Source organism: Hyalella azteca, unplaced genomic scaffold (genome assembly GCF_000764305.2).
Source record: "Hyalella azteca isolate HAZT.00-mixed unplaced genomic scaffold, Hazt_2.0.2 contig11953, whole genome shotgun sequence".
Classification (NCBI taxonomy): Eukaryota; Metazoa; Arthropoda; class Malacostraca; order Amphipoda; family Hyalellidae; genus Hyalella; species Hyalella azteca.
The window spans coordinates 22,621-39,725 of record NW_025941927.1 but is presented as its reverse complement, the minus strand read 5'-3'; the positions used below and the strand labels follow the sequence as shown (position 1 = coordinate 39,725).

Below are 17,105 nucleotides of genomic sequence, written 5' to 3'. Positions count from 1 at the left end.
ATGTGGAGGAGTCACAAGCGAGGCGATCCTTCACAGCCTCGTCGTCAGAAACGCTGCACACGTCCACTAACTCAGGAGGATCTTCCTGCTTAATAGCCTTTGTTTCCACCTATGGGACAATAAATAATTATCTAGTAACGTTAAAATTTAGCTTGTATTTCTAAATTCAGAGACAGGATAACCTTAAAAAATGGCAAAATGAAATCATGTTTTTGAACACGGACGCGGGAAAGAACTAACATTAGCTAGGGTCGACACAAAAGGTTTATCGAGCCTATGAACTGTCCGGGAAATAACTTAAATAAGAAAATAAATTTGAAGAGATTTAGAAATTTAATAAAAAGTTGCAGGTAATACAAAGGCAATCAAATTTGAAACGAAAACAATAATCATAATTAAAAAAAACGAGCAAAATTTTAGGGCATTGCAAAGGTGTGCCTTTTTATTCAACAAAAGTGTTAGGACGTAAAAAAGATATCATAGTATAACGCTTAATCAATGGCAATAAAATTAAAAATATTTTCTAGTGACGATTTTTGATCAAAAGGCCAATCTAGCCAAAAAAAGTACAAGAATCGGCGACAGGCCCATCCAGGTCTATTCTTCAATGCCGAAGATACTATACTATACTATTTGAAATATAATAGGAATGTTGGTCATGCTATTCTTGTTGCGAGTTCAATTAACAGAACGCAAGAGTTTAAAACAAAAGGATTTTTACATCTGATGATCAACTCACGCTCTGGGAAGTTGATTGAGCAGCAGTCACAGGCACCCGTAGAGCCTCCCGAAGTTTGCTCTCCCCCGCCAGTGGCGCAGTCAACAGAGAAAATTCCGACAGGGGCTTACCATAGCTAGGTCTTGGACTGAACATTTGGACATTGTTACCATTTTGATTTGGACTTGCGTTGGTGTGAGTAAAGCTTTTTTCAATGGGTTCGTTGTATTTCTTTGAATTTTGTTGCCAACTGGAGGGAAAGTCACTTCGTTTTTGGAATGTTGGGGGATCTGATGCTAGATGATCTCTTTGAAAATTGGATTGATTCATAACTCGCCTTTCTGTACGCTGATTCATTTCAAGAGGTTGTCGGGTTTCATCCAAACAAGTTTTTATTTTCTTGAAATCCGGCTGGAAAGTTTTGTCTGTCCCTTGGTCTCTCCGGGGAGCATGAAACATTTGATATTTATCTGCTTCCAGCCTACGTTCCAGCGACGACCGTGGTATAGAATTTTTTTCATCCGTCACCTCAACAACTTCAGCTCTGTCATCCGTGTGTCTCTTGACAGATGGTGCCACTTCAAGGGATGGGAATTCTTTGATGCATAGTATCTTAGCGGTTCGGCAGAGACCTGGTAGCTTCTCGCACTTGACGATGGAGTATCCAGAGTACATGTACTGCATCAGGGCCTCAACATGGTCTGCTTCAACGCCGTCCAAGACGATGAGCGGGTTGACGACGTCGGGCGTCATCGTGGCGAAGATGCGGCTGAAAAATGGACTCGCCATCGCCAAGACCACGCGATGAGCGGGGAACCGTCTCCCTCCTTCACTGGCTATCACGCAGTCGCTCTCTGCGCCCTAGGGAAATGGAGTGTTGAAAGTTCAAGAATTCGAATAAAAATGAATGTTGTCAAGGAAATTTAAACGTTGATATTCTTATTCTCTAATGAAACTCCTTCGAACATTGGTGCAGTTGAAGGGACGGTTAAACGTAACCAGGGTATCGTTTACTTTTATGTCAACAGCTTTAGGCTTTCAACTTTACTAGACCGGAATTACATATTTACATTGCTATTGAATTTCTTTCGAGAACAGTTTAGACACTCATAGTTTGCTTTACACTTATACTCCAATGTAAGAAAAAGAAATAGGCTTAAAGGGTAAGTCCGCCTCGTCATCTTGGCCGCATTTGGAGTTTCGTTGGTCAGGTTACAGGACAGGTTTTTTGAGTCTCGTTAATGGCAAGTAATGGTCGAAAAAAAGACGAATAACTCGTCGGTGGCGCAAAAAATTCTGAAACCAAATAGCTTGATCTTGCAAAGAAACCGGAATTTTAGAGTACATAGAGCAACATCGCAGCGTAATGGGTTTCAGACGATTTTATCTGATGATGAAGTTACGAATTGGAATTTCGAGAAAAAAAGTGAAATAATAAAAGAAACTTATGTAAATTTTCAGAGAGATGCTATATATATTGTGAGAACAGAACTTCTCCACTTGCTAACAGCAACTAAATTTCATTAGGTACACTAAATTCTAATGTAAGTATTTTCATCTATTGAAGTTTGCCCAAAATTATTATTGTATGTGAAACTTAAATGACTTTTCATTTTCAGTTATCTTGTCTTTAAAATATCGATGCAGAAGTGAACGAAACGTCTGATATTATAGGTTCAACAGTTTATTTTAGTATCAAAATTTAACGAGTGCAATTAAAAGTTAGATGTTCAAATATACGAAGTACTTCAGAATTTTAGTATTAAAGGTGAGAATAAATTAGAATATAGACTGTCGTGCCATTTTCTTTTGTGTGTGTGTGTCCGATTATGCTTTACTAAGTACAATTAAAAATATCATAAAATATTAAAAAATGTATTAAAATATTAGTACAATTAAAAATTTTACCTTTATTGCACTTCGTGTCGCCCACCGTATATAAAAAAATAAGTATCATATATTTATTTTATAAATTGTTATATATAAATATATTTATATATATTATAATATTGCAATATATATAAATGTTATATATATATAATATATAATATATTTAAATTTTCAAACAAAAAACCATATTATATTGGTCAGAACAGCTATTTGTATAGGGTTTGATTGCATCGTGACGACTACGAAGTTATTTTCATCTACTTTTAAAATTGCGTTTTTAAATTGAGTCTTTTGAATTAAAGGCTGGTGAGATAATTGTTTAGGCGATTGGGTGTAGCATTGAAGATATTAACACTGGACACTAGAAAACAGAGTAGAATTATCACATGTACGTAAGTATTACGAATATTGCACTTATTACAAGATTTACACGTATTACACGAGTCACACACTTATTATAAGAGTTAACCCTCATTACAAGAGTAACACTAATGACAAAAGTTACACTTATTACAAGAGTTATACTTATTACAAAAGTTATACTTATTACAGGAGTTATACTTATTCCAAGAGTTACACTTATTACAAAAGTTACAATAATTACAAGAGTGACAGTTTTTACAAGAGCTACACTTGTTACATGAGTTACACTTATTACAAGAGTTACACTTATTACATGAGTTACCCTTATTATAAGAACCATGCATTGCTTGGATACCACATAATTGAGAGCTGTAGTAATTTTTTGCTTGAAGAACAGACAAAGTATTAAGAATAGCATCCATTGAGATTTTTTTAAAATCTATGCCCAGAGAGTCAAAATTGTCCAGCGTAAATCCCCAGTAGCTGCTGTGTTGGCAGACGAATGACCCTCAGTGAATATAGAAATGAAAATAAAAATAGAAAAGGTCAATAAAAAGATGACAAAACTACTGCAGAAGCATGGAAAACCTCTGAGATTTTTGCTTATTGTAACATTATTACTGATTTTTTACCTGACTTTAAACCACTGACTATAAGGAGTATACGGCGCGTCTATCCATTATTCCTAGTCTGCTAATCCATTAACGCTAGCCCGAAGTTCAAAGTAGTCTGACAAGATAACAAAAACTACAAGCACCGCTCGAGGGCACTGTGCTCGCATCCTGTATATAGCTGATAATTAAGGAGCGGGTTTTTTCAAGGATTGTTGCACAAAGTTACTTTTCGAGTCGCAATAGAGGCGCATTTTATGGGTGCGTACGTGCAGTTCGGATGCTTGTTGAGTTACCGCTTCTAAATTATAAATAATTTCAAGCCTTCAGTCTGTGTATACAGGGAGAAAATTTATAAGATGCATTTCTTTGGTGCATTATTTTTCGCAACATTATTATTCTCAGCTATGATCTGAGGTCATGAATTATTAACAGTTTCAAGCCTTCAGTCTGTGTATATAGGGAGAAAATTTATAAGATGACATTTTTTGGTGCATTTTTTCCGCTACGTTATTATTCTCAGCAACAATCTGAGGTCATGAAATATTAACTATTTAAATTTCTCTCATTGATTATACATATATCTCAAATTCATATTAAACCAATGATTCAAACGAGAGGGTGCTAAACGCAGAAATAAGCCTTGCATTTTTAAGATATCGGTAGTCAGTACCGTGTTATCAAATATTAATGTAAATAACAGACGAGTACAGGTAAAAAAGCCGTCGATGGTCAGGTCGTCACGCTTAGAATATACAAGTTACACCCGCATATTCTTATCTTAATATTAATATAAATTTGATCCATGTATCTTCTTGTATTGAACATACGATATATACTTGTGTCTCTACATTTAACATTTAAGTTACCCTTGTATCAGCTTGTATTTAATTTACATGTTATACTTGTGTATTATTTTATAGAATAAACAAGTTAGCCTCGTATCTTTTTTTGTATTATCTATAGGTTATACTTGCATATTCTCATATTGAATAAACAAGTTATTCTTGTATCTTCTTGTATGAATATTTTTTTCTCTTCAATCTGGTATTTCCATATGGACGCCTCAAGATCTGGTTCACCTTAAAATTCGACCTTTCTTGTCTTGTCATCGTTTCAGAGCACGCGGCGACTAAAAAAAAGTTTTTAGATGCAAGATTTATTTATTTATTTTTAAAACCAAGTCTGTTTTTTTCCTTTTATTAGTTCAAGGAGAAATAAAATCATGCGCAGTCCAGCCCACATTCTGAAGAACACTCTTTAAAAATATAGATAGCTAAATTTTGGATACATTCACGCCCAAAACTTGATTATCAAGGTGGAACAATGTGAGAGCGGGCAGATGCCACAAAAACTGGATCGACCTCGACTATCCAGTCAGGTTGGTGAATGTATTTATCTTCCCGTCTGCCTGATCACAGATGTCTTACATTGCATACAACGAATCGCTGCTGTTTGCTTAAAAAATTTTATCAGGCAAGAGAATTGCATGTAAATTTACTGGAAAAATTACCTACTCCCATGAAAATTAAAAGACAATTCTCTACCGGCCAATCTAGGCCTATTCTTCACCGTCAACACTATTATATTGTACTATTTACTAAAAGAAATATGTTGTAAAGTCTTTTAAGAATCTGCGATGAATGATGACATTGTGCATTAAACGTAATAAATTTCTTAGACGGTGGCTTCTACGGAAATTTTTTAGAAGAGAAAAAAGAGGATCTGGGGTGAATTCAACGATAAAAATTAGTAAATTAGCATTTTTTAATTTACAAAAATTATATAGCCTGTTGATTTAATTTTCCTTACTTTCGTTTCTGTAATACAGACTATATTTCAATGTCACAACTGCTTTCTACCCTTATTTATGAGATATACATGCCAATCGAGCTTCAAATTGTTTATGAAAATTAATCATTTAACCGAATTCAACATTTTAGAACCTTCTCCTTCGTTAGATTAAAATTTTTAAATTAGATTCGAATATTCTGCATTATAATTTACCTAAACTTGGATTAAAACCATTATTTAAGAACAATATCACAGCATTGTAAATAATCCGAGTTTATTCATATTCACTCAGGGAATCAAACGAGACTTTGATTAAAAGGCGATGCTTTTTTGCCCACGTGTGGGTCATCTATGACCTTATTTGGTCCAGCGAAAGGACTTATTAGCGCTACGTGTAGAAGATGCGTCAGTATTTGGACATTATGATCCTATAATTTTTCTCAATGTATGTCGTAATAATTTGTATCAAGTTCATCGTAATAAATTTGTATTAAGAATAACAATCATACCAAGCGGGAATCATGACTATATTAGTACAACATGCCAGGGTTGAATTATATTAGTTTAACTATATTAGTTCAACATGTCATATAACTATAATAAGTACCTATTAGTTAAATATGCCCTGGTTGAATAATATTAGTTGAACCATGAAATATATTAATTCAGCCATATATAATCATCCTGCCGTGCGCAACTCACCAAGTTGCTGTAAATGCTGCTGAGATGCGACGACATCTCGCGCCCGTGTGCTGCCCACCGGACCTTTGCGATCCGTCCCGCCATGGCGGTCTCAGGCGTGAATTGTCCCGAGACTTTTGCGGATTCTGCTTCAAGAAAAACTCGTTTTTTTAGCCTTGGTTTGGATTGTCCCAAGACTTTTTGAGACCAACGCCTCGTACTAAAATTTTCCTTCAAGATTAACCCGTTATTTTTACACTAGTTTTAGTCACTGCATGAATTGGTTCATACATGCACTGTGAATAATGGGAAATATATATGCAACTCTATATAGCCATGTTATGAAATCAATTCTATAAGTCACTTGGGCAGCATTATCGGGCCCTTTTGTTAGTCGCTCAGTTGGCTGAATTTCCTCATGTTTGGAACGAACCTGCAAAAAATTGAAAAAGCTTAGCACAGGAGCGACAAGTACATGTAACGATTCAATATGAGTATTAAAATCAAACAGTTCAGAAACATTTCACACCAGATTTGTAAAAATTTACTGTTTTAGACTAAAATATTCCCAATCGCAAAGTTGCCGAAGATTGGTAGTTCTCCACACGTACCCAACTTAATAAATTTTAATAAGTGAATGCCATGATGTCCAATTACCAACTGCTCTTGGTAAATTGAAGGAAGGCTCGGTTCAGTGAATTATTTTCAACCCTCATTCTTGAAAACGAGTTGGATATTCGGCATTAAAATAACTCCGAATTATTTATTTCCATTCACTTATCTTCAGATATTTGTCAAAGTTTATTTTTAAGCCTGGCACCGTAATTGTATAAGGACTCTTGTAGCGCGTTTCCAGAATTACCTAATACCTATCGTGTCGGTATTTTACCTGGACCTGAAAATTTATTATTGTTAGCATATTAGAGAAGCATACTATTTACCACAAAAAATGCATTTACTATAAGTTCTGCACTGCAAAACGGAGAGGACTCTTAAATTACTGGGTTATCGCTCCTGGGCTACGCCGGTCAACCCAGCTAGTTTTTTTTTAAATTCCTCAATTGAGAATTGATTTATGTGTTGGAAATAGAGCAGTCACCCACTAACGGCCACCAAATAAATAGAGCAGTCACCCACTAACGGGCAACACTTTCTCTGAAGCAGTCGACAAGCGTGGCTCCGCCCGTCATCATCAGATTTAATGCCACATTAAACCTTAATAAAGCGAGTTTAAAATTAAACAAATGATTTAAAGCGAAATTTACTAACACATAGAACCAACAATCTTCCTCCAGACAATAACGTTTAAGTAGATATACTAGAGTTTGAACGCAGATTCCATGGAGGTGAACCCGGACCTGGGGATTTTCAGTCTACATGGCATTCGTTACCATCACTGCTTGGAAGTCCGACTTTGGAGCATGAATTCATTCCCTATGATGACGACTATAAGAAAATATGTCGAGCATAAAAACATGTATCATGAATGCGGCGCATTTGTACGAACTTTGTAGTGACATGAATTTTAGAGTGTGGCCTTCGACTACCGCATTCCAGACGTGGATTTAGGGTCACGGCAAAGCAGGAAAAAATGGTCACTGTGGCTTTATAGGGTACGGAATCAAACATTCATTAACAGACGTCTAGAAACGAATTATTATTATTAATATTATTATTATAAAAAGCACTACTTCTCAGGGGTTACAAGTTTTTTTTACCAATGTTTAGTTCACGTGGCCTAAAATTGTGTCGCGAAGATAAAAAAGTTTTCTATAGTTTTTGGGATTTTGCTTTCCCACTATAGAAAAAATTGCGATTAAGTTACACGCAAGCATTAATAACAAAAATGAGAAGAATTCTAATAGGGAAAAAATAGGAAAAAAAACAGGAAAAAAACAGGAAAAAAACATTGTTCCCACGTCTTGTGCCATAACAAGCTATGACTGAGTAATACAGAGGCAATAAACCCATTCTTCATTATTGTAAAACCTATTGAATTTTCAAATGACAGATTCCCATCAACAAAAATGTAGTATACTGAAAATTCGTTCGCTGAATTTGACGTTGTTAGTACTCAAGTGTTTTATTACCTAACAAATAATTGTGGACAGGATGCTCCGAGATCACTGACAAATGAGTAACAGAATATGTTACAAAGTTAATTGACAATGTAATATCATATGTTATGACAATTGACAACAATTTAAAGGAATAATGTGTCTAATAACATGTTCCATATATGATATAAGCGCTCCTTCATTACGAGATTATAAACAAAATATATTGTAATAAATATTGTTTTCAGACTTTCGGCCTAAAAATTTCTCTCAAACTGGTCTCAGTTAAAAAAAAATATAAAAACTGGTCTCAGTTAAAAATTTTCAAAATCGTACCCTACCAGACTAAAGTCACCGCCGCATTGCACCTCCCCTTACGACGGCTGCAGCCAAACTGGATGGATGTTCACAGGCAACCCTGGAAAAGAGAACGCCGGCCGCTGATTGGCTCATCGCCGTCGAGAACTGATCCTACGACCAAAAGGATGCCCTATTGCCGAGGAAAACATTGGGTTGTTCTTTTCCAGCTAAAGCTTGAAGTTACTTTCCGGGACGCTGTGGACGCGGACTAATTATCATAGGGGTATTTTCCTTGACAAACAAGGAAGTTGAGCGAAAACGCATACCTCACTTAGCGCTATGAGGAAAGTAAGAAGCTTTAAACTGAGCTAAATTGTTCTCAAGCCCAGTCTGCTTGACCCGCATCTATGATTTATTGTAACAAATATTTTTTTACGATTTTAAATATTTCGTCTGAACCTTGTAACTTAAATGAAATTTCCTCACTAATGAAAATTTACATGAAGTAAACGCTTATTAAATATTAAACAAGCTGAAAACAAAAGTTTTTGTTCATGATAGTCTGACAAGAGTAATTTTAATTAGAGTCACATCAACAGACTCAGATCACATTACGCATATATATGTAAAACTTGAATTTGATTAAAAATTTGAATATGTAAAGGAAATTGTATAGATATTATAGAGGAGAGTGTGGAGCTGCACAGGTACACGTGGCTTGGCGCCTCGAGGTGTAAGGCGGCAAAAGCTGAGGGACGATGCAAGTTTTTCTGGTCGCGCACTAAACATCTATGGGTATGTGTTATTACAGAACTATTTAACATTGGGTTGGTATAAAATTAACAAGGATTACTAAGAAACTATAGACAATTGTGGATGATGTACAATTAACAAGGATTAATAAGNATGGACGATGTACAATTAACAAGTATTAATAAGAAACTATAGAGAAGTGTGGACGATGTACAATTAACAAGTATTAATAAGAAACTATAGAGAAGTGTGGACGATGTACAATTAACAAGTATTAATAAGAAACTATAGAGAAGTGTGGTTGATGTACAATTAACAAGTATTACTAAGAAACTAAAGAGAAGTATGGTTGATATACCAGTAACAAGTTTTACTAAGAAACTATAGAGAAGTATGTCTGATATACAATTAACAAGTAAGACTACAAATTTATAGACAAGTGTGGTTGATATACAATTAACAAGTATTACTATGAAACTATAGACAAGTGTGGTTGATATAATAGTAACGTGTATTACTGAGAAACTATATAGAAGTGAATTTGATATAATAATAACATGTAATACTAAAAAACTATGGACATATGTGACTGAAATACTATTAACAAGTGTGAACATTAATAACAAACTATATGGACACGCATAACAGTAGAAAATAAGGAACATGTATGGCCAAAAACCTACGTACAATATTGAACAAGAAACCATGAACATGTACACTAAGAAACTATGAACATGTAGGACTAAAGAACTATTGAAATGTATGACCAAAGAACTATTGACATGGATGACCAAAGAACTATTGACATGGATGACTAAAGAACTATTGACATGGATGACTAAAGAACTATTGACATGGATGATTAAAGAACCATTGACATGGATGACTAAAGAACTATTGACATGGATGACTAAAGAACTATTGACATGGATGATTAAAGAACCATTGACATGGATGACTAAAGACCAAAAAACATGAATATGTATGAAATTAGGCTCTCGTTGCAAAAAACTCGAAACTTCTCAAGGTGATCGTGAGTTGAAGGCATTCTTTTTACAACATTTCGTAGCGATATTTGCATAAATTGATGTTTCAATCTCTGTACATGTGATCTAAACTACGTGATCTAATAAAGATATGCTCTTAATGCAGCGAGAAAAATATGCACGGTCCAGAACCAAGATGTTTGCCGACTAATAATGTAAAAAACGCGCCAAAAACGTGAAACTTGAATTCTACGCATAGATATAAACGTGAATGGCTTGAAGCGTAAATTGAGTCTGCGGTCGCCTGTCACGAACGCAATAAACAAAAATATTCGTGAGGACATAATGTACGTAGTATGTTCGTGAGGATATAATGTACGTAGTGTGTTCGTGAGGACATGGTGTACGTAGTATGCTTGTGAGGACATTAATGTACGTAGTATGTTCGTGACCGGTGACTTTGACCTCACAGGTGATCAAGGTTCTTGAGAAGGTAGTGGCCTGAAGGCTTGCTCAGTATTTGGAAGAGGCTGAGCTTGATAATACCGAATAACATGGCTTTTTGGCAAAATCGTTCCTGTTTGTCGCAGTTATTGGATCACCATCATCGCCCTAATGGTTGACGTCCGGTTGAAGATACCTCACTGTCTGACCATCGCTTAGTGATGGTGGAAACGACAATTTTAATTGAAACTCTGCTCAGGTCTATCCCCTAAAAGGGACTGACAGGACTTGACTTCCACGATCGAAGAACGGATTGGGGGGCAATTTGGAATGAAATTTACGAAATCGATTGGACAGCGGAGTTCCACGAGCTGAATGCTGAGGAAATCTACACAAAACTGTGTGAGAAACTGGCACTGGTATGTGTGCGTCATACCCCGAGAAGAACAGGGCCTAAAGTCCGCAGCATTCCGAGAGACCGACGAATCCTTATGAGAGAACGCAAGCGATTAAATAAACAAATAGCTGAATCCACTGGTGATATGAGAAGACGGTGGCTAGTAGATTTGCACAGGGAAATTGAACTCAGGCTGCAGGACTCGTACAGGATGAAAGAACAAGCCGCGGAAGAGCGAGTGGTTGAGGTCATCAAAGAGAACCCCAAGTATTTTTTTAAATGTGCTCAGTCCAAGGCTAAAATAAAGACGCCAGTAGGCCCGCTTAAGGATAACGAAGTCATTGTCGGAGATGACCAGGGCATGTGTGAGTTACTGGGATCACAGTTTGAATCAGTGCTCAGTAACCCCCGCTACTCAAGGGAGGAGAATGAAATTGAAGTTCTCCAGGAGCTGCCATGCGGTAGAGGGTTGGAGAACATTGAGTTTGGACCAGAAGACCTGGAAATAAGTATCAAGGAACTGGCGAAGTTTTCAGCGCCAGTACCGACGGAATTTTGGCAGTGCTGTTGAAGAAGTGTGTTGGAGCACTGAAGGCTCCGCTCAAAATGCTCTGGAAAGCCTCGATAACAGAGGGAATTATCCCTGAGGGTCTCAAAGTGGGACTGCATGATAGCGCCAATCCACAAAGGAGGTCCGAGGGACATTTAGAAGGTAGTGGTCAGGAGGCTTGTCCGGTATATCGAAGAGGCTGACCTGTATAATAACGGACAACATGGTTTCCGGCGTAATCGTTCCTGTTTGTCGCAACTACTGGAGCACTATCACCGTCCAGCTGGAGGAAGGAGCTGGTATGGACATGGTATACCTATACTTTGCTAAAGCTTTTGACAAAGTTGACCATGTGGTGCTCTTTAGCACAGCTGAGGCTGTTGGGGGTAGGAGGAAGCCTGATAAGGTGGATCCACAACTTTCTTATAGATAGAGTACAAGCTGTCGCAATTGGAAACTCGAAATCGAGAAAAACGAAGGTGAAAGACAGAGTTCCGCATGGCTCAGTGCTTGCACCGATCCTCTTCCTCATCCACATTGCCGATATTGACTCAGAACTCACCCACGCTTCTACATCGTCATTTGCGGACGATACAAGAGTGCAGATGAAGATCACAGATGACCTAGACTGCGAGAGGTTGCAGGATGACCTATCGTCAATCTAAGATGGGGACCTAGTGATATGCAGTTCAACGGCACCAAGTTCGATGTAATGAGATACAGAGTCCGCACGGAGATCGGGATGCCACATCGCTACTAAGCATCAGATGGCACAGAAATTTATGGTAATTGGCTTACATACATCATCTTGATCCTCTGGAATCAATACTGTAAAGTCCTCTTCATCAATCTTTCCGTTGTCTCCGTTATCTATCGCAACAGGCTCGAAACTCCAGTCAAGGGAACTTTTCTCATCGATGGTTTGTGACTGATCTTCAGGAATAGCTTCTGTTTCTAGGTCTTGCAATGCGGCAAAAATATTATATTTGGCTTTCAATTCGTAGAATTCCTTGACTAAATCATCGCTGTTCATTCGTTCAGGAACACGTTCATAAGTTGACACTTCATCTAGGACATCACTTGCATCGCGCTCGCTGGCACGGTCAATCGTGTCACTAGTTGTATCAGTGTATCCACTGTCACTCGTACTCTTATCAGAAAAGAAAAGATCTAAATTTCTCGGTAATGGGGCATTTTCCATTAATTCATCTTCATTCAAGCAGCCAACACGCAAGTTTGCAGCTACATTGTCTACAGGTCTGATTAATCCACGAAAACGGGCCGACTGCGACATCCGTCGATCTCCAGTCGGTTTGGCGCGAGAACGGCTGTAATTAGGGCATTCACGGAGAAAGTGACTTCCTGAGCCGCAAATAAAAAATCGTTTTAACCGTACACGGCATTCACGATTCAATTGACCGGTGCGTCCACAGAAATTACAATTGTTTTCTCCAGAACGGGATGGTCGAACAAGAATTTGGTTCTTAGGTGTCTTCTGGCCGTTTCGATGTGCTCCGTCGGTGCTTTTCTTCCATCGTGGTTTTTCTGCCTCTGACTGCTCTCCTGACCGTTGGGGACGAAAACGAGAATTTTCATGTCGGATAAGGCTTCGGGACACGTTGACTTTCGATAGCGCGGGCTGTGTTACAACATCACACAACTCTTCTCCACGTATCTTCTTTACGTACAAATTATACTTGGGCGTTAATTGGCTGTTCAGGAAATATGGCGCCCAACTGTTCTTGAATTGACGTAACGTGTCTTTGCATTTGCTTGGCAAAGAACTCTCCCTGAGCATGAGTCTCGATAAAAACCTTGTAAAATGATCTAGATTTTCCTGGACAAAATTGAACTCTTCGGTGGATTGACTGGTGGACCAATCATTGACGGCCTTTCAACCAAAATTGAACTTGCACCGCATAACTATGCTGGTGCAGGCCTCCAATGTCGCTCGGGTGATGGTCTCATTGTGAGCCTCCCGCATGTGGTTCTTAGGTCCTCCAGATTGTAGATGGCATGTGAGTCGTCGGCTTAAGGTCGTGCTAGTAAGACCAATGTAGTTTATGTTTTGAAGAAGTTTACAACCTTCTTTATTATATGATAATTTATAAACAACATTAGTTTCTTGAAGCAGACCAAATTTTTTACAGGGATTATTATTCATTACAAGGTTTTCAATTTTCTTATTTTTGTAGTAGATGAGAAGTTTTATATTTTCGTTATCCGTTGTGCTCTTGATATTATTATGGATGATTGACTGAAGTTCATCCTCTTTGTACCCTCTGTTCATCTGGTTTTGGTAGAAGACCGTTGTGATGGTTCCATTAGATATTGCTTCATTTTTGTTCGGTTTTCTCTCGATCGGTAATTTGATATTTCAGTGTCAACTGTTCTATTTGAAAACACATTATTGACTAGAATTTGTTTACACGATCTGAGTTCAGTTTTCAAATCACTCTCGGATGTGCAGGTCTTGAATGTCTTTGTATGAGAGCGCGCACTGTGCTGGTTTTATAGTGCTGAGGGCATTCACTTTCTTAAGCACTTTCCCGACATCGGTAGGTTTTCGGTAAACATTAGTGACAAAGGAATATCTTCAATTCGCACTAACATATCTAGGAATGGCAATTTGTGCTGCCCATGAAAAAGTCCAGTAGCAAGCACGAAGATCGCAATTTTTACCCAAAAAATGTCGCTTTAAATCAGACAGTTATCAACTTGTGCTAATAAAAAAAGTTGCTCACCATCTCTCATTTGGGATTGTCGTGTCGAAAATTGGCCAAATTTGCAGAGCTAGGGGCAGTAACAAATTTTTTCGCTCACATATGCGTGTATGGTGCAAGTTTTTCAAACAGTAATAAACGTTTTTCAGCGCTTGCTATTGCAGTCTTTGTGCATAAATAAAATAATTCTTTACTGAAATATTCCCCAATTTTTGTTCCCTCGCGTGACTGAGAGTTTTTCAACATTGCATTTTGCCGTAGGTGAAAAATTTACCTGATCTCTGTGCATGTCAGTTGATTCAATGATCATATTCCCGTTAACATTTCATAATTGTTCACCAAGCTTATAACGTGGCTCCATTAAATAATCATGACTATAGTACAGTAAGTAACGTGGGGTAAAATAAAAATATATTAAAAACGTCATACTATGAATTCAACAAGCTCATTCACATTAAATTTCATTTTCGAATTAATTCTTTTTTATTATACTTATGCATTCACATATTTTAAATATGTGCAGAAATACCCAAGTAAGTCCAGTTTAATAATGTAGAGCATACTCGCATTTTTATCCATCTTATTTACTAACTTGATAATGATAAACTTAAATATCTGGATTACATAATTAAGATTGTGATGCCAAATTAGCAATAATGATGAAACGAAAAATAAAAAAACTATCAAACCATAACTATCAAACCATAACTATCAAACCATAACTATCAAACATATTTGAATTGAGAGCACGTGGCACACTCAAACATGGTTGAATTAATACATATAATTCAACCATGCACTCAAAGTTCTGGTGAGTTTCTGAATGCCTACTTACTTAACCACTCACTACCTGTATATAAATCATGCCAGTATATACATTTAACAGGTATTATTTATTAAATAAACGTAAAAAACATGTCATTTGCTCAGTGAGAATGCGGAGGTAGTCATACACTAATAAAATGAAAGAGAATTTGTCCAAGATGCAAGAAACTAAAATAAATAAAATAATCATCCGACTAATCATTAGCCAAAATTTTCAGCTTTTTTTAGATAGTGGGTTGATGTGCAATGTCGGTTTTACCTTTGTGTGGGTAATCCTGGCCCAGTTTCGCCATGCAAATGTCCACCCTTCTGCTAGTGCTGCGTGTAAAATAGAGTGTCACTATCGGACAATTTGGCTCATTATTTAATTTGAGTGCACCGTGTCCTTGGCTGAGGAGAAGGCAGGAATCATGTCGTCATGCGATGCCATGAAGGTGCAAATCAAACTAATTTGTATCCCTTGCCTGCGGGGGTTTTGTAATTCATTGTGATCCTTGAACAATGAAATTAATCATCCGATTAATAAGAACAATTTTCAGCATTTGTTAGATCATGGGTTTATGTGCTATGTCGGTTATAGTTTATATGTAAATCAATAATATAAGATATGAACATTGGTACATATAAACTGTGTACATCGGTGCATACAAACTGTGTACATTGGTACATATGAAGTGTGTACATGTGTACATATAAAGTGAGTACATCGATACATAAAAACTGAGTAGATGTGTACATACAAACTGTGTACATTGGTACATATGAAGTGTGTACATGTGTACATATAAAGTGTGTACATCGATACATACAAACTGAGTAGATGTGTACATACAAACTGTGTACATTGGTACATATGAAGTGTGTACATCGGTACATATAAAGTGTGTACATCGATACATACAAACTGAGTAGATGTGTACATACAAACTGTGTACATTGGTACATATGAAGTGTGTACATCGGTACATACAAACTGAGTACATCGGTGCATATAAACTGTGTACATGTGTACATACAAATTGTGTACATCGATACATACAAACTGAGTACAATAGTACGCATACACTATGTACATGTTTAAAGATGACTCACACATGTACAAAAGGTGTATTGTAATTTATACCAAGTTTCACCATTTTTTGAATACTAGAGTGAGTCCATCCAACTTTTTTACTACAAATTTATTTATGTAAGATTTCTCCTTACATTTCATCCGTCCGCTTCCCGGAATCCTTCACCGTAAATTATTCTAATTTGATTTAAATCACCGAGGACATCCATATTCGGCAGGGACAACTTTTTCATAAAATCTCCAGTTTTGCTCTGCAATTTCCAGAAACAAAAAATACAAAAATATATAAATAAATACAGCCTGACCCACTTTGGCCCTGCTTCAAGGGCGCTACGAGAAGAAAGTGCGTCACTATTTGGACAATAAAACCCGTTAACTTTTCTTAGTGAGGCGGTCAATGGCCAAGGAAGAATTATTCTTTCCTCTGATGAGGTGTGCCTAAAACGTGTCAGGGCATGAAAGTAAATCATATTGACTCACTCATTTCTTTTGGTGTAACGACTCCACGTGAGCCGTACCAACAAAAGTACGGATTAATGGTAATTAATTATTTCTTGATTAATTATTATTCTAATGATAATGAATGAAATGCTTTGTTTGAAAGAATATCACAGAGTTCAATTCATCACTGAAAAAGCTCGATATGAAAGCCATATAAAGCGACAATTGTGCGAGGAATGTCGACCTCGAACTCCTCTGACTTGAATTACCTGAAATTTGATTGCAATGCCGATAGACTGCTCATGTTTTTTAGGTAAGCCAATAGCCTACACTTTTGTAAAGCAGGCCAATAGCCGACTTATTTTTAAGGTAGGTGCACAACTTCTCTTTATATTGAAGTAGGCCATTAGCCTACTCGATTTATGAGAAAAGCTAATAGCTTGATCTTTTTTTTAAGGTAAGCCAATAGCCTGCTATTCTTTAAGGTAAGTCAATAGCCT

At 37.0% G+C, this 17,105-nt stretch overlaps 1 protein-coding gene across 1 annotated transcript; it reads right to left on the bottom strand.

The window, feature by feature from the left end:
• Window positions 1–15: 15 nt before the first annotated feature.
• Window positions 16–6,162, bottom strand: LOC108672072 (transcription factor GAGA; the record flags this gene model as incomplete). Its single annotated transcript, XM_018159689.1, has 4 exons — window positions 6,079–6,162; window positions 1,056–1,579; window positions 740–866; window positions 16–109 (listed from the first exon to the last, which is right to left on the bottom strand). Coding segments are annotated over exons 1-4 (829 nt in total), but the record flags the coding sequence as incomplete, so codon positions are not given.
• Window positions 6,163–17,105: the final 10,943 nt, after the last annotated feature.